This window comes from Camelus dromedarius, chromosome 18 (genome assembly GCF_036321535.1).
Source record: "Camelus dromedarius isolate mCamDro1 chromosome 18, mCamDro1.pat, whole genome shotgun sequence".
NCBI lineage: Eukaryota > Metazoa > Chordata > Mammalia > Artiodactyla > Camelidae > Camelus > Camelus dromedarius.
The window spans coordinates 47829659-47848542 of NC_087453.1; the positions used below are offsets into that span (position 1 = coordinate 47829659).

Below are 18884 nucleotides of genomic sequence, written 5' to 3' on the forward strand. Positions count from 1 at the left end.
AATAGACCTATAGCTAGTAAAGAAACTGAATTTATAATTTTAAAATCCTCCCACAAAGAAAAACACCTGGCCCAAATAGCTTCACTGGCAAATTCAAAATATTTAAGGAAAAGCACCAATTTTATACCAACTTTCAAAAAAATTGAAGAGACGGATACACTTCTCACTTCATTCTATGAGGTAAACACTACTGTATGAGTCTGTTAGGCCAATCATAACAAAATACCACAGATTGAGTGGCTTAAACCATAGAAATTTATTTTCTCACAGTTCTGAGGCTGCAAGTCCAAAATCAAGGTGCCAGCAAGTCTGGTTTATTTTGAGGCATCTCTCCTTGGTTTACAGGTGGCCTCCTTGTTGTGTCTGCTTTGATCCCAGTTCTGTCACGTGGTGGGACCAGGGTCAACTTCCCTGCTCTCTCTATGCCTCACTTTCCTCATCTACAGAAGAGAAATACTGACAGTACCTATGCCACAAGGATGTCACAATGACTAAACCAGATACATGTGAAGCACTCAGCACAGCACCTGACACAGAGCCAGCATTTAATGAGTTGGTTACCACTGTCTGAGCTTCCAGAATTTATTTTCTTCATTTACACTTTTCAAGAAATATTTACTCCATTAAACCATGTGATTATTTTTAATTTATTAAAAATAAATAGCCAGAGCCTAGAAGCAACAATACTGCATGAGCAGCAAACACGCCCAGTGCTCAGGTCTTGGTTTCTCAATACTATTATCCAATAAGAGAAAACAAAGTTCTTTCGAGAAACGGCTGAATCTAGGACTGGGGCAGGGGCAATGCAAGATAAGCCTGGAGCATCTTGTAATACAATGAAGTAATAAAGTGCTCAAAAAACAAAAGAATGGAGTTTGTCAAAGGGACACAAGAGTCAGCCTGACAGAGCTCCCACGGGCCAGGACTAGCAAAGTTTGAAAAACAAAGTAACTAACATAACAACTAGTTTAAAATATAAAGTATAAAATATATATACATGAGTCCATATTGATACAAACAAATGATTGAATAAGTAAATAAATAGGGGAGTAGAAATAAATCCTCTTTATAGAGGAGTGCAGGAGTGAGACTCTGGTTTAGCTTGTTAACGGCCTGTGACACTCAGGGTGAAATCGTAATTGTCAACACAAGCCTGTATAACTTTGAAAAGAATTATATAAGGGGACCTCTTGAGGGACTGCTAGACTATTTCATTTAAAATCTAACTACACAATAAGATGTGCTATATTATGACAACAAGTATCATTTTATTCTTTAAATTAGTAGAGAGGAAGCTGTCTGGCATAGGCAAAAAAAAGCAGGCTAGTAAATCTAGCAGGTTTCTGTTTTAGTTAAAAAAATAATCCTTCACAGCCGTGCATTCCTTTAGAGAAGGCAGGTTATTTAACAAGTTCAAGGTCTTCAACTTGAGGGCTCTTCATTTACTCAAGGCAAATTTTGAAAGCTTGAAATCTGACAAAATTCTCAAAAGCACTGTAGACAAGAGACACAATCTGTTTTTTTTCTGAAGGTTAAAATCATGCACGCTTGAAAAAAATCACTCTGTTTTAAGTGTCAGTTCATTTAGCTACTTTATATTAGAGGAAAACTCATACAAATAAATATAGAAAGAACCTGTCTCAAATAATTTGTTCAACTCATTAAATAATCAAGGAATAGCGAGAGGATAAAAGCTGGCTGAAAAGACCATTTCGAGGAACATGTTATGTTTGTCCATTAGGAAAGGCATTTTGAAATAAGTTTGCTAAATTAGAAACAAAACTGATTAATGTTCTACAGGGCATTGAAACTATAACTTTTTCTGTCAGACAGACATCTTAAAAAAGTGATATTACTAAATTAGTAACTTTCCTTCTGATGTAACTTACACATGTGTGACCCGCAACCTCAGCTCTTCAGTTACTACTTGCAACGAATCGTGCTAAACCTCACAGACTGCTTTGATTCAGTACAGCTTCATCAGGTTTGAAAGTCTTTGAAAGGGCAGTAGGATCGAAATTCGGGGAATTTAGGACAGTCTCTGAAAATCCAGGACAGAAGTCAATGGTGAATACAGGCAGAGATGAATTGGCTGCAAAGAGAGGAGACTTTTTGGGAGACTCCTTAGAATTCCATTTTATGGATAAGTCTTAATTTATTAACTGTCCTATAATTGAAGGCCATTTTTTTGGATGCTGTCTTTTTCCTTTACACTGAAGCTAAAACAAAGTCATGGAGTGTTTAGGATACAACAGGAATGAAGTTGAGTCAAAATTACATTTTGAAAGATTCCAGCAAAATTTATAATTTCATCAGATTCTTGAATAGAAATTTTGAAGATTATTAACTTAATAGAACTGTCAGTGCACAGTTAGTTCAAAAAGGAAAAAGTATCAAGCAGATTTTTTTTAAATCATGTTACACGAAAGTAAATAAATAATCCTGGACAGGAATCACAGGAATTAAAGAAAGCACAAGGCACCATTTCACAGCAACTAAGTCAACCACATTTCTTTTCGCTGTGATGACACCAAACATGGTGAGGTTACAGTACAACTGGTATATTGCTGGTAATGTGCTTAATTTCTTCTAAAAATAATATGGCAGTAAGTAGTAAAAGTAATACAAAATTCAGATCCACTAGCTCAGGGATCCCAATCTGGAGAATTTATTCTAAAGAAAGAAGTCAATCAAAGAATAAAATCTATAAATATTAACATGCTGTCAATATAGTATCTATAATTAAAGAAAAAAAAAACTGGAGACAACATACGTGCTATGAGTAAGTACTATCATAATGAGAAAGAAGGCTGCCTCCAGGCTTTCAGAATGTAAACAGGGCCAGAAGTACTTCTGGGGTCGGACCTGCAAGGCTAGAGAAGCAGCCAGGCAGAAAATGCTCTGTGTAGAACTCTGGCTTAAACCTCTAGTGGGAGGGAGCAACACTGATCACACAGCGGCAGGGGAGGAGAGGCGCAGGAGCTGAGCTGAACACAGAAGGGACGGGAAAAGGTATAAAAGGAAGGGTGAAAGCCGAGGGCAAGCTGCTCGTGTCTGAGGCGAGACGATGGCAGCACGGGCTGCTGGGGGCAGCGTCATCTAATTAAACCACTGCGTTAACACTGCGCGCCCAGATCCTTCTCTGTGCTTTTGTGCTTTTATGTACTTTCCAAAGGACATAAGTATTTCCTCAATAAACACAGATCACATCTACGATCAGAAAAAAAAAACATTATTTCATCAGAGTGAAATAAAACACAAGAGTCTAACCCTTGCCACTAGGTGTGGTGGCTTCTCAGAGACGCAGAACATTGGGCACCACCACGGACACAGTGACTCCCAATGTGCAGGTAACAGACCTACAGGTGGCTCAACACACATTTGCTGTCTGACAAGGGCCACTCCGGCCCCGCCTACCCCCACACCTTCCCAGCACGCAGTGCACACGAGCCTACCAGACTCTGCTGTGGCGTCCTCGGGTGAAGACATGTTGTCCCCACGCCCAGAGGACACAGGCAGGTTTCTGAGGTGTTGGGCCTTATGTTCTGAGAGTCAGGCAGCAGGTCTAATTAGTATCCTGGGGCCAGCACACAACTGTTGTTCACCTGGTTAAACACACAACATAAAAGAATTTGTTAGACAGCTCGAGTTTTCAGTTTTGACATATTATTACTCATTTATTTATTCACTGTCACTCAGCGAGTTAATTCTTTTAAGGCCACCTTATTCTGAATTAGGGGCTGGGGATTCGATATTGAAGGATAAAAATTAACTTCAGAGCCTGTCTTCAAGGAGTTCATGTTCAATCCATAAAAAGCCCTCACATAGGATAAACATCTTTCTCTCTTCTAATCTGTGCCATAATAGGTCTGTAAGATGATGCTACATTGCTCCCATTGATTAAAATCTAGAGGGGTTTTTTTGGAGGGGGGAGGTGTCTGGCAACATTTCCATTAGTTACTTGCAAATGAATGAGTTTACTATAATCTGAATCTAAAAGTTAATGTTTTAAAACATGTATTTCAAAATTTGAGATACAGGATGTTAAGAAATATTATTTAAAAAATGGAAGTAAGGCAAAAACACAGGTGGCATATCCTTTCAATGTTATATGAGGATGATGTTTAAGGGCCTCCCAAGGATTAATTATGTAAAAAAATTGTACTTTGTAAAACTCATTGTTTACCATTGATTAAAAGGCCTAGATTCAGTGAAATTATTGTGTTAACTTATAGATTTTCACCCAGTAGGGCTATGAATAATTTCTGTCTGATAGGAAAGATAATACCAAAGATTATAATTCATTGCCCTGTCAGATATTAACCAGGCTTTTAAAACCTAATACAGCATTCTTACTTTAACATTCATTCAAAATGTGTATAGAAACCCAGATCCTCAAAATGTTCTCTGAACTACCTTTGTCCCCTTCCTGGCTGCTTCATTAATAAATAAATTGAATAAAGTCCTTATCATGGTTTCATTTCAAATTTTAATGAGTCACATATTTAATTTTTTGAAAATTCTACTTTGATAAAGGGGAAAAACAATCCCTCTCTCTCTCTTTTTAAAGGACAGCAGTGGCCTTGTGACTGGTACTGAGGTAATGGACTTAAGTGATGGGCCTCCCCTGGAAATAACACTGAAAAGTTAAAGACTTCACTGTTAAGTAAAACCCCCCAAGGATGACACCCAAGCTTCTGCCTCCCAAATACATGATTGAGAATATTTTAAATGGCGCAATCTGAATTAGAGATAGCTAAAATGAACTTCCGTCAGGATGCTCCCTGATAAACGGAGACTCTATTTAAATACCAGTGTTGAAATGTGCTACCCACCGCATTCCCCCAAATAAACATGTGAATGGCACCCAAGCAGCCTATCTTCTTTATATAAATGCGCGCACGCGCACACACACACACACACATTAGTAAGATCTCTCTAGCACGCAGGTGAGCAGACCGAACTCCGTATTAATCCACACCAACAGTCACTAATTTCAAATCTTCTGTGAAAGTCAGCAGAGCTCCCAGAGCAAACAGCTTTGATCAGAAACACATGTCCATTTCTGGTGTGTCTGTTAGTGCAGTGAGTTTGAGATAACCCTACAGAAGTACAAGAACCAAACTGGATGAATTTCTCCTCTATTACATTTGAACCGATTAACATTTAATTTAATTTTTGAGTCACAGCTACTGTGGTAAATCTGTAGTAGTGTAAGACCGTACAATTCACCACTGACAAGTGTGTACTGACACCCAGGCAGTCTGTGAGGTCTACAGAAGTAAATTACACAATAGAAACAGAATCTTCACTTTTTTACAAAGCAATATAAAACTTTTCAGGAAATAGCTGAAAGCTTCTACTGTATTACCCACTTCCCCCTATGTTTTGGCTAAGCAAGCCCAAATCAGTGCTTATTTTCTGGTTTTTCTTGGACACATCTCCCCAGGTTAGACCACAAGCATTTGAGGACAGGAACTGTAACTTTTTCATTTTTGAATCTTCAGTAACATTTTAGACACTCAAGAAGTGGTTGATGGGCTAATTAGTTAATTCTGTGAAAAATGTGTCTGCATCACCAGTCTGCATGGCCACCTCAAGAACTCAGAAGTCAGACCCCTAAATTAAAGATGTCCCTCCAGCTCCTGGAGGAGGTGCTGTGTGTACAAAACCAGGGAACTAAGCCTGAGAAGGGGGACGTCTAAAACAAGTACCACTTGTTTTTGGATACAGCTCTGAGGATAGAGGAAAAAAGCTCCAACATGGCACAAAGTGGTCTCACGTGATCATAAGAGGACGAAAACACAAGTATTTTGTTCGACCAGGCAACAAAAGCAGAACATTCTTCTTCAGGAGTTAAGAGTGACATAGAAGGGCCAATGAATACCATATACACTCTCAATTCTCAGTTGGAATGCTATTTTCAATTTATCTTAAACTCTCTCAAAACTAAAGCAGATGCTAGCAAAGGCCATTTCTTCATACTGACTTTATGTGAGATGCAAGATGCACTGTGCCCCAGTAATTCCGACCTCCAGGGCTGAGGCTACTTCCAATTCAATTCTTTTGAAAGTTCTATCTCCCCCTACTCTCAGAGACCTATACTGGCCTGGAGAGAAGGGAATGAAACCCCCACATGCTCAGTATTGAATAATCTCGCTGCCCTTCCTGAAGGCACCTCAGGGGTAAGAGCTCCTTCCTGTGAGATTTATGTTTCCTGTGACCACTCTGCCAGCATAAGCTTCTTGGACTATTATTAATTATTTAACATGTTTTATAACTTTTAGCAATTGTTTCTAGTTTAGTCTTTTTTTTTTTTTAAGAAACGATGTTGTTGCTTTTTCTGATTATAAAGATAAGCAATATTTATACAGAAAGTAAAGTTACCATTAGGAAACTTCATTCTTGTTCAGTAGTTTAACATTCATTGCCTGTAATGTGTGTGTGGGGCGTGGGGGATGAAGCCGGGAGGAATGAAGTGCTGAAGGGCCACCTCAAGAGCCACTGGCAATCCCGGACAGTGCAATCAGGCAAGAGTAAGAAATAAAGGTATGCAGACTGGGAAGGAAGCAATGAAATTGTCTTTATTCACGAGATTAAGATATTTACACATAATTATACCTCAAAAAAGCTATTTTTAAAAATCCATAAAAAGATAAATAATCTACTTCCATAAAAGAAAAATAAAAGATAATTATTTGATAACTTAAAAAATCAAGTCATTAATGAAAGTTTAAACATTAAAAAATAGTTGTTACCCATCAACCATAGAAATGAGAGAGAACTATCACCCTTCATGGGTCCTTACCATCCTATTTGTATGAAAGCACTGTGTTCTGTGTTCTTCCTGAGCCACTGAAGTTATAAAGGTTTCACCTTTCTACTACCACTACTTCATCTGTTCACATTCTCCCTGTCTTCCACTGTCAGTGGGGCACTGCCATGCTGCACCACCAGGTTCTCATGGGGAAGAGTGGAGGAAAATACTCTTGTGTTTCTGACAAAGGGAGGGGAAAAGTAACCATCTTGAAATGCACCTAGAGCACTCGCCACAATGGAGGCCTGCCCTCCAAGGAAAGGTATGTGACTAGAGCCTTATCTGACCTGGAGGAAGGAGAGTTGGCCCACTCTAGCCCCCTCTAGCCATCCTGTCTCATGTATCGGGGAAAAGAGAATAAGAAACACTTCTAAATGTCATATCCCAAGGACTCAAGCCCAATTAAAAAAACCCTGAAATTTAATCATTAGGTTATACAGTACTTCTCATCCTCAAAACCCTACCGTATCAATTGGGCTTCAGTATGTTAGCAGTGAACTCTAAGTGAAAAAGTTGCAAGTCACAAACTCTGTTTGAGAAGGAGTTTGTAGGGAAACCCAAAGACAATAAAAGAGGGGGAAAAAACAAGGAAACTACAATAAACTTCAGCCTCTGGCACCTACAGCTATAGAAAACATAAAGAGAACCTAGATTAATTAACATACATACTCACTCTGAAAGCCTAAGTGTCTTAGTTCCTATTACCCAACACGCCATGTCTGGCTTTCAGCAAAAATTACAAAGCACTCTGAAAGAAAAAACAACATCTGAAGAGACAAAGCAAGCATGAGAACCAGACTCAACACGGCACACATATTGGAATTGCCATACAGAGATTTCAAATAACTGAGAGCTCTAATGGAAAATGTTAGCCGATGTGCAAGAACAGATGGGAAATGTATACAAAGAGATGGAAACTAAGAAAGAACCAAAACAAAATGCTAGAAACCCAAAACACTGTAACATAAATGAAGAACGCCTCTGATGGGCTCATCAGTAGACTGGACGTAGGTGAGGGAAGAAGCAGTGAGCCTGACGCTACAACAGAAGACTACAGAGCGGACTATTTTCAGTGTTAAAAGAAAAACCCACCAACTTAGAATTCTGTATCCAGTAAGATTATCCTTCCAAAGTGAAAAAGGAACAAATACTTTCTCAGACAAACAAAAACTGAGGAGATTTGTCACTAGTAGATCTGCTTTTCAGGAGATGGGTAAAAGAAGGTGATTTCTTTTTTAGCACAAAGTGCTAGAGGTCAGGAACTGAAACTTACACAAATGAAGAGCAACACAAAAGAAATAAATGAAGGTGAAACAAAATCTTTTATTTTTCTTATTCTTAATTGATCTAATAAGTAACATTTCAAAGTAATAAAAACAACAATGTATTGGGTGACTCCAGCACATGGATAAATGAAAATGACAGCAGTATTGTCAAGAACAGCAGGAGAAAGTTGGGACTACTCTGTTACAAGGTAACTGCAGTACCTGTGAAACAGCACAGTGTTATTGGACAATACATTATATTGGCTGTAAATGTGTACTTCAAACACTGGGGCAATCACTAAAAACAGTATTTTTTAATTAAAAGGAGATAAAATGATTTAACTGATCACAAAATGAACATTTAAAATCAGAAAGAGCAGAAAAATGGGAGAAGATAAAGAAACAGTAAGTGCAACAAGTATACAACAAACACAGTAGACATTAGCCCAACTGTGCTAACATCACTTTAAATGTGAATGGTCTAAATACATGCACGACGAAGACCCAACTACAAGTTGTCTGTAAGAATCTCACTTTAAATATGAAGATAAAGACAGACCAAAACTAAAGGGAAGGGAAAAGATACAGCATGCTAACACTAATCAAAAGAAAGCTAGACTGGCTTATTAATTGCAGGCAAAGTGAACGTCAGAACAAGGACAGTTACCAAGGACAGAGAGTGGCTCACTACATGATAAGCAGTCCATTCTCCAAGAGGACATTAACAATCCTTAACATGCATACACCTAACAACGGAGTGTCAAAGTGTGTGAGGCAAGAGTGGCAGAACTACAAAAAGAAACGAGCAAGTCTACTGCTACAGCTATAGACTTCAGCACCCTCTACCATACTGACAGATTCCGCAGGCAGAAGATCAGTAAGGACATAGTTGAAATGATCAACACCAGCAATCAACTGTGTCCAATTGACATTTATAGAATATTTCATTTAACAACAGCAGAAAACATGCTCTTTTCAAGCTTACATGGAACATTCACAACAGGTCTCATTTGGGGCCATAAAACACACTTTAACAAATTTAAAAGAGTAGAAATCATACAAAATATGCTGTCAGACCACAGCGAAATTAAACTAGAAACAAATAACAGAAAGACAGCTGAAGATTAAACAACATGTGTTTAACACAAAGGCCAAAGAAGTCTCAAGAGAAATCAAAAAATATTTTGAACTAAATGCAAATGAAAATACAACTTATAAAATTTTGAGAGACGCAGCAAAAGCAGTGCTTAGAAAGAAACTTATAGCACTGAACGTATATACTAGACAAAAAAAAGGACATAAAATCAACAACTAAACTTCCACCTTCGGAAATTAAAGAAAGCAAGTAAAGAAAAGACATAATAAAATTACAGCAGAAATAAGTGAGAACAATAACAGAAAATCAATAGAGAAAATCAATGAACCAAAAGCGGGTTCTTTGTGAAGATAAATAAAATTGATAAACTGATAGCCAGGATAACCAAGGAAAAAAGTGAGTAAATTACTGACTACTGATACTAGATATCACTAATATCAGACATGAAAGAGGGGCCATCACTACTGATTCCACAGCCATTAAAAGAATAATAAAGGAATATTATGTTGCCTCCAAATTTGGTAACTTTAAGAGAACTCCTTACAAAACAGAAACTACCAATACTCATGAAAGGAAAAGTAAGTCTCCTGAACAGGCCCATGTCTATTAAAGAGACTGAATTAATGACTAACACTCTTCCAATATTCCAGACCCAGAAGATTTAACTAGTGAATTTTACCAAATATTTAAGGCAAAAACTGTACAAATCCTCTTAAATCTCTCCCAGAAAATAAGGCCATAGGGAACACCTCCTAACTCATCTATGGAGCCAGCATTGCCCTAACACCAAAACCAGGTAAAACATTAGAAGAAAGAAAAGCCACAGGCCAACACCATTCATGAATACAGATACATAAATCCTCAACGAAAGTATTAGCAAACTGAACCCAACAAAGTATAAAAAGAATTATATACCACAATCAGTGGAACTTATGCCAGCTATGCAAGTTTGGTTCAACATTCAAAAATCAACTCATGTAATGCAACAAAACAAGCTAAAGAAGAAAAATCATACCATCATATTAACATATGCAGAAAAAAATCTGACAAAATCTGTATTTCATTCATTATAAGAACTCTCAGAAAACTAGGACTCAAGGAAGGGAACTTCCTCAACTTGATACAGAACATCCACTAAAAACTTTACAGGTGATTCACTGAACGGGGAGGAACTAGATGCTTTCCTCCAAGATGGGAAACAAGGCAAGGATGTGCTCTCTTACCACTCCTATTCGAGTTCATGGCAGAAGTCCTAGCTAATGCAACAAGACAAGAGGAGGAAAGAAAAGACACACAGACTTGGAAGGAAGGAATAAAACTGCTTTCTCCCCAGATGACATGACTGTCTATGAAGAAAATCCCAAAGAGGCAACAATAACAACAGAGAACTCCTAGAACTAATAAGCAATTACAGCAAGGTTGTAAGACATGGAGTCAATACACAGATGTAAGTTCCTGTCCTGTATATCAGCAATGAACTGGAATCGTAAATAAATAACATTACATTAGTGCCCCTCCAAAATAAAATACATACGTAAAAATCTAACAAAATATGTACAAGATCTATATGAGGAACTCTACAAAATAGATGAAAGAAATCAAAAATCTAAATACACAGAGAGATATTCTATGTTCATGGACAGAAAGAATCAATATTGCTAAGCTCTTGATTATTCCCAATGTGATTTATAGTCAATGCAATCTCAATCAAAATCCCAGCAAATTATTCTGTGGTTATCAACAAACTCACTCTAAAGTGTACATGGAAAGGCAAAGGATCCAGAATGGCCAACAAAATACTGAAGAAGGATAAAGCCGGAACACCAACACTAAAAATTTCAAGACTTACTATAAAGCTACAGTAATCAAGACAGCATGGTACTGGTAAAAGAACAGACAAATAGATAAATGAAACAAAACAGAGAGCCTGACATAGACCCACACAAACAGAGTCAACTGATCTTTGACAAAGGATCAAAAGCAACTAAATGGAGAAAAAATATTCTTTTTGACAAACAGTATTAAAACAACTGGACATCCATATGCAAAAAAAAAAAAAAAAAGATCTAAACATAGACCTTACACTTTCACAAAAATTAAGTCCAAATGGATCATAAGCCTAAATGCAAAACAAAAAACTATAAATAACTTCTAGGAGATAACCGTATTGGTGCCCAATGGCTACCAGAACAAAAGTACCACAAACTGGGTGGCTTAAAAGAACTCTTAAAGCTCAACAATAAGAAAACAACTCAATTTAAAAACAGGCAGAAAAAAAAAAAACCAAGAGCTAAACTGACATCTCATCAAAGAATATGTACAGATGGCAAATAAGTATATGGAAAGATGCTCAACATCACGTGTCATTAGAGAACTGCAAGTTAAAACAATAAGATGTTACTACGTAACAATCAGAATGGCTGAAACTCAAAGAAGTGACAATATCAAATGCCAGTAAGGATGTGGATTCAGTGCTGGGAACACAAATGGTAGTCACTCTAGAAAACTGTTTTAGCAGATCCTTACAAAGCTAAACAGTATTGTGATATGATCCAGCAATTTCACTCCTAGAGAGCCACCCCACTGATCTGAAACTTACGTCCACACAAAAAATATGCACCCAAATGTTTATATTGGTTTATTCATGGTCACCAAAAACTGTAAGCAATTAGGACGTACTTCAGTAGTTGAATGGATAAACTGTGGAATATCCATACAATGGACTATTATTCAGTGATAAAAAGAAATAAGCTATCTAGCCAGAAATATACATGGAGGAACTTTAAGTGAATGTTGCTAAGGGAAAAATGCCAATCTGAAAAGACTATATACTGTATGATTCCAACTCTATAACAAGTTCTTTATCAGGTAGGTGTTTTGCAAGCATTTTCTCCCAGTGTATGACTTGTCTTTATTTTCTTAACAGGAGTTTTCACAAAAGTGTTTAATTTTAATAAAGTTCAATTTATACATTTTTTTCTTTCTTTTGATGTTGTAACTAAAAACTCATTGCCAAAACCAAGGTCACCTAGATTTTCTCCTGTGTGATTGCTATGGGTAAACTGTGTCCCCTAAAGAGATATTTTGAAGTCCTAACCCCCAGTACCTGTGAATGTGAACTTATAGAGTATTTGCAGGTATAATCAAGTGAAGATGAGTTCCTAACCCAATGACTGGTATCTTTATAAGGCAAGGGAAATGTGGACACAGACACAGAGGAAGAAATCCATGTGATAAAAGAAAAAATTGGAGTCATATGTCTATAAGCCAAGGAACACCAAGGATTACTGGCAACCACTAAAAATGAGAAAGGTGCAAGGAAGGACCCTTCCACAGAGACTTCAGAGACAGTACGGGCTTGCTGACACCTTAATTTTATAATTTTTCCTCTAGAAATGTGAAAGAAAACATTTCTCTTTCTTTTAAGCCATCTAGTCTGTAGTACTTTGTTACGGCAAAGCTAGGAAACTGATACACATTTTGATACCAGAAAAGTGTGGCGCTGTTACAATAATTACCAAAAAAAAAAAAAAATGTGAAATGGGTTTGGAATTAAGTAATGGTAGAAGCTGGAAGAGTTTTGAGGCACATGATAGAAAAAGCTTAGATTGCCTTAAAAAGACTGTTGGTAGAAATACAAATGTTAAAGGCAATTTGGTGAGGGGTCAGCAACAAAAAAGGGGAACTGTAGAAAATGCATCCACAGTCTTAGAGAATACATACATCATCAAGAACAGAATGTTGCTAGAAGTATGAACTTTAAAGGTTCTTCTGGTGAGGGCTTAAAAGGAAATGATGAACATATTTTTGGACACTGGAAGAAAAGAGGTCCTTGTTACAAAGTGGCAGAAACTTGGCTGAATTATGTTTTGCTACTGGGTGGAAAGTAAAACTTATAAGTAATGGCTTGGTTATTCAGCTGCAGAGTTTCCTGAACAAAGTGTGGAAGATGTGACCATGGTTCCTCCTTGTTGCTTATAGTAAAATGCAAGAGGAAAGAGATAAATTGAGGAAGAAATTATTAAGCAAAAAGGAACCAACACTCGACAATCTGTAAAATTCTCAACCTATCCAAGGTATCATGCTCTGGAAACAGAACTAATGGTGTGGCTGGACAAACTTTCACCAAAGAGATGAGGTGTATGTCTCATGGATCCAGCCAGACCTCCCAGCAGAAACACTGCTAGCCTGGAAAGAAGAGGGCAGAGCTAGAATGAAGTGAAGAGGGGCTGTCAGGCTTTCTGTACTCTACAAGCAGGAAACAAGTTGCCCAGGGTGTACCTGCTGCTGCAGGCCAAGGTCAGTTAGGCTGACTTCACTGAGGGCAGCTCAGAGGTCAACAGGGCCTCCACGGGCCCAGAGGGCAGGTCTAGCCAAAGGATCATACTCAGGCCTTGAAACCTTGTGAAACTGGCCTTGCTGTGTGGACTCACTTGGGACCTGTGACTTTTTTTTCCCTTCTATTTTCTTCCTTTTGGAATAAGAATGTCTATCTTATGCCTATAAGACCGTTGTTTTCTAGGTTTCAAGACAAACAAATGGAGATGAGTCTTGCCCCAGTATAGACCATACCCAGAGTCTCACAAATACCTGATCTAGATGATTTACAAGATAAGATTTGGGAAGTTTTGAGTTGAGAAGTTTTGTTGAGATATCAGACTTAGAGTTGATGCTGGAAGGGGTCAAGCCTCTCGAGGATGTTGAGATGGAGTGAATGTATTCTGCACATGGTAAGGGCATGAGTTTTGGGGGTGAAAAGCAGACTGCTTTGATTTGAATTGTGTCAACCAATTAAACTGTACTGCCAAGGACTGCCAGCAACCACCAAAAGAGAGGAAGAGGCGAAAAAGATGTTCCCCTAAACCCTCAGAGAAAGCACTGCCCTGCCGACAGGTTGAGTTCATGCTTCCAGCTTCCTGAGCTGTGAGAGAACATGTACCTCAGGAAGCTAAGAGCACAGGCCACAAAAGCAAAACTGCTAACTGGGCTCACAAACATTAAAAACACCTGCTCTTCAAAAGACAGCACTGCGAAAACAACACAAAAGTAAGACATGATGGGGAAAACACTTATCTGAAAAGTTATTTATATCCCAAACATATAAAGACCTTTACAACTAAAAAAAAAAAAAAAAGGAAAATCAACCCAATTTTTTCAAATGTGCAGAAAATTTCAACAGACACTTTGACAAAGAAATATGGATGGCAAATAAACATATGAATAGATGCTCAACACTAGTCAACAAAAAACATGCAAAATAAATAAATAAATAAGATACCACTACATACCTACTGGAAAGGCTAAAATGAAACACACACAACAATACAAAGTAGCTCTGGCAATGATATGGAGCAACTGGAACGCTCATCATTGCTGTTAGGATCACTTTACTCATAACCCTGTTTTACTTTTCTTTCTTTCTTTTTTTTAGAAAGCTCAAAATTAGAGTTTATTAATGTTTTAAAAGTTTACAATATTCCTTTTATTTTTTAACATTTTTTATTGATTTATAATCATTTTACAATGTTGTGTCAAATTCCAGTGTAGAGCACAGTTTTTCAGTTATACATGAACATATATATATTCATTGTCACATTTTTTTCTCTGTGAGCTACCATAAGATCTTGTGTATACTTCCCTGTACTGTACAGTATTATCTTGTTTATCTATTCTACAATTTTGAAATCCCATCTATCCCTTCCCACCCTCTGCCCCCTTGGCAACCACAAGTTTGTATTCTATGTCTATGAGTCTATTTCTGTGTAGTATTTATGCTTTGTTTTTTTGTTTTTGTTTTTTGGTTTTTTTTAAGATTCCACATATGAGCGATCTCATATGGTATTTTTCTTTCTCTTTCTGGCTTACTTCACATAGAATGACATTCTCCAGGAGCATCCATGTTGCTGCAAATGGCGCTATGTTGTCGGTTTTTATGGCCGAGTAGTATTCTACTGTATAAATATACCACTTCTTCTTTACCCAGTCATCCATTGATGGACATTTAGGCTGTTTCCATGTCTTGACTATTGTATATAGTGCTGCTATGAACATTGGGGTGCAGGTGTCATCCTGAAGTAGGGTTCCTTCTGGATGTATGCCCAGGAGCGGGATTCCTGGGTCATACAGTAAGTCTATTCCTAGTCTTTTGAGGAATCTCCACACTGTTTTCCACAGTGGCTGCACCAAACTGCATTCCAAAGAGCAGTGCAGGAGGGTTCCCTTTTCTCCACAGCCTCTCCAGCATTTGTCATTTGTGGATTTTTGAATGACGGCCATTCTGACTGGTGTGAGGTGATACCTCATTGTAGTTTTGATTTGCATTTCTCTGATAATTAGTGATATTGAGCATTTTTTCATGTGCCTATTGATCATTTGTATGTCTTCCTTGGAGAATTGCTTGTTTAGGTCTTTTGCCCATTTTTGGAGTCGGTTGTTTGGTTGTTTCTTATTAAGTCATATGAGCTGCTTATATATTCTGGAGATCAAGCCTTTGTCGGTTTCATTTGCAAAAATTTTCTCCCATTCTGTAGGTTGTCATTTTGTTTTACTTTTGGTTTCCTTTGCTGTGCAGAAGCTTTTAAGTTTCATTAGGTCCCACTTGTTTATTCTTGTTTTTATTTCTATTGTTTGAGTAGACTGTTCCTAGGAGAACATTTTTGAGATGTATGTCAGATAATGCTTTGCCTATGTTTTCCTCTAGGAGGTTTATTGTATCTTGTCTTATGTTTAAGTCTTTGATCCATTTTGAGTTGATTTTTGTATATGGTGTAAGGGAGTGTTCTAGCTTCATTGTTTTACATGCTGCTGTCCAGTTTTCCCAACACCATTTGCTGAAGAGACTGTCTTTATTCCATTGTATATTCTTGCCTCCTTTGTCGAAGATTAGTTGACCAAAAGTTTGTGGGTTCATTTCTGGGCTCTCTATTCTGTTCCATTGGTCTATATCTGTTTTTGTACCAATACCATGCTGTCTTGATGACTGTAGCTCTATAGTATTGTCTGAAGTCTGGGAGAGTTATTCCTCCAGCCTCTTTCTCTTCAGTAATGCTTTGGCAATTCTAGGTCTTTGATGGTTCCACATAAATTTGATTATGATTTGTTCTAGTTCTGTGAAATATGTCCTGGGTAATTTGATAGGGATTCCATTAAATCTGTAGATTGCCTTGGGCAGTGTGACCATTTTAACAATATTGGTTCTTCCAATCCAAGAGCATGGGATATCTTCCCACTTTTTAAAGTCTTCTTTAATTTCCTTCATCAATGGTTTCTAGTTTTCTGTGTATAATTCTTTTACCTCCTTGGTTAGATTTATCCCTAGGTATTTTATTACTTCGGGTGCTATTTTAAAGGGGATTGTTTCTTTAATTTCTCTTTCTGTTGATTCATTGTTAGTGTAAAGAAATGCAACTGATTTTTGAACGTTAATCTTGTAACCTGCTACCTTGCTGAATTCTTCAATCAGCTCTAGTAGTTCATGTGTCGACCTTTTAGGGTTTTCTATATATAGTAACATGTCATTGGCATATAGCGACACTTTTACCTCTTCTTTTCCAATTTGGATCCCTTTTATTTCTCTCTTGCCTGATTGCTGTGGCTAGGACTTCCAAGACTACGTTGAATAGGACTGGTGATAGTGGGCATCCTTGTCTTGTCCCAGATTTTAGTGGGAAGCTTTTGAGTTTTTCACCATTGAGTACTATGCTGGCTGCAGGTTTGTCATATATAGCTTTTATTATGTTGAGATATGTTCTGTCTATACCTACTTTGGTGAGAGTTTTTATCATAAATGGGTGTTGAATTTTATCAAATGCTTTTTCTGCATCGACTGAGATGATCATGTGGTTTTTGTCCTTTCTCTTGTTGATGTGATGTATTACATTGATTGATTTGTGTATGTTGAACCACCCTTGTGTCCCCTGGGATGAACCCCACTTGGTCATGATGTATAATCTTTTTTATGTGTTGTTGGATTCTATTTGCTAAAATTTTGGTGAGGATTTTGGCGTCTATGTTCATCAGTGATATTGGCCTATAATTCTCTTTTTTGGTGGTGTCTTTGCCTGGTTTTGGTATCAGGGTGATGGTGGCTTCATAGAATGAGTTTGGGAGTATTCCCTCCTTTTCAATCGTCTGGAAGAGTTTGAGAAGGACTGGTATGAGTTCTTCTTTGTATGTTTGGTAGAATTCCCCGGCGAAGCCGTCCGGTCCTGGACTTTTATTTGTAGGGAGGTTTTTTAAATTGCTATTTCGACTTCATTTCTAGTGATCGGTTTGTTCAAGTATTCAGATTCTTCTTGATTCAGTCTTGGTGGACAGTATGTTTCCAGAAACTCGTCCATCTCCTCTGGGTTATCCAGTTTGATTCCATATAGTTTTTCATAATATTCTCATATGATATTCTGTATTTCTATTTTATTTGTTGTGATTTCTCCATTTTCCTTTCTTATTTTGCTAATTTGTGCTCTCCCCTTTTTCTTCTTTGTGAGTTTGGCCAGAGGCTTGTCGATTTTATTTACTCTTTAAAAAAACCAGCTTTTGGTTTGATTGATTTTTTCTATGGCTTTTAAAATCTCTATTTATTTCCTCCCTAATCTTTATAATTTCCTTCCTTCTGCTGCCTTTTGGGGTTTTTTGGTCTTCTTTTTCTAGTTCTCTCAGCTGGTGGGCTAAACTGTTTATTTGAGATTGTTCTTCTTTTTTGAGGAAGGCCTGTATCGCTATAAACTTCCCTCTTAGCACTGCCGTTGCTGTGTACCATAAATTTTGTGTGGTTGTGCTGTCATTGTCATTCGTCTCAAGGTATTTTTTAATTTCAGCTTTGATTTCCTCATTGACCCATTGGTTTTTTAATAGCATATTGTTTAATCTCCATGCTTTCCTTTTTTTCTCCTTTGTTTCTCTGTTGTTGATTTCTAGTTTCATAGCATTGTGGTCAGTAAAGATGCTTGAGATAACTTCTATCTTAAAATTGTTGAGGTTTCTTTTGTGCCCAAGTACATGATCAATCCTGGAAAATGTTCCATGTGCACTTGAAAAGAATGTATATCCTATTTTTTGGGGGGGTGTAATGCTCTGAAAATATCCACCAAATCTAACTTTTCTACTGTATTATTTAATTTTTCTGTTGCCTTATTTATGTGTCTGGAAGATCTGTCTAGTGATGTTAATGCGGTGTTGAAATCTCCAACTATGACTGTATTCCCATCAATATCCCCCTTTATCTCTGTTAGTAATTGTTTTATGTACTTAGGTGCTCCTATATTGGGTGCATATATATTAACGAGTGTAATATCCTCATCTTGTATCACTCCTTTAATCATTATAAAATGTCCTTCTTTATCTTTCTTTATGGCCTTTGTTTTAAAGTCTATTTTGTCTGAAATTAGTACTACACCACCTGCTTTTTTGGCTTTTCCATTTGCATGGAATATCCTTTTCCATCCTTTCACTCTCAATCTATATGTGTCCTTCTCCCTAAAGTGGGTCTCTTGTATGCAGCATATTGAAGGTTCTTGCTTTATTATCCAGTCTGCCACTCTGTCTTTTGACTGGAGCATTTAGTCCATTAACATTTACAGTAATTAATGATAGATGAGTGTTTATTGCCATTTTGAACTTATGTTTGCAGTTGATTTGGTATTTCCTCTTTGTTCCTTTCTTCTTCCTTTAGTGGTTTGGTAATTTTCCTTTGTGTTATCATGGGTTT

General features: G+C 37.4%; 1 protein-coding gene across 1 annotated transcript in view; it reads right to left on the bottom strand.

Annotated features, from left to right (window-relative positions):
- Window positions 1-18884, bottom strand: part of LOC105099862 (tyrosine-protein phosphatase non-receptor type 20) — a 91441-nt gene that overhangs the window by 58497 nt on the left and 14060 nt on the right. The window contains exon 5 of the mRNA XM_064475960.1: window positions 3456-3605. Within this exon, the coding sequence (XP_064332030.1) occupies window positions 3456-3489 (34 nt within the window). The 5' untranslated portion in view covers window positions 3490-3605. The remainder of the gene's footprint in view (window positions 1-3455; window positions 3606-18884) is intronic.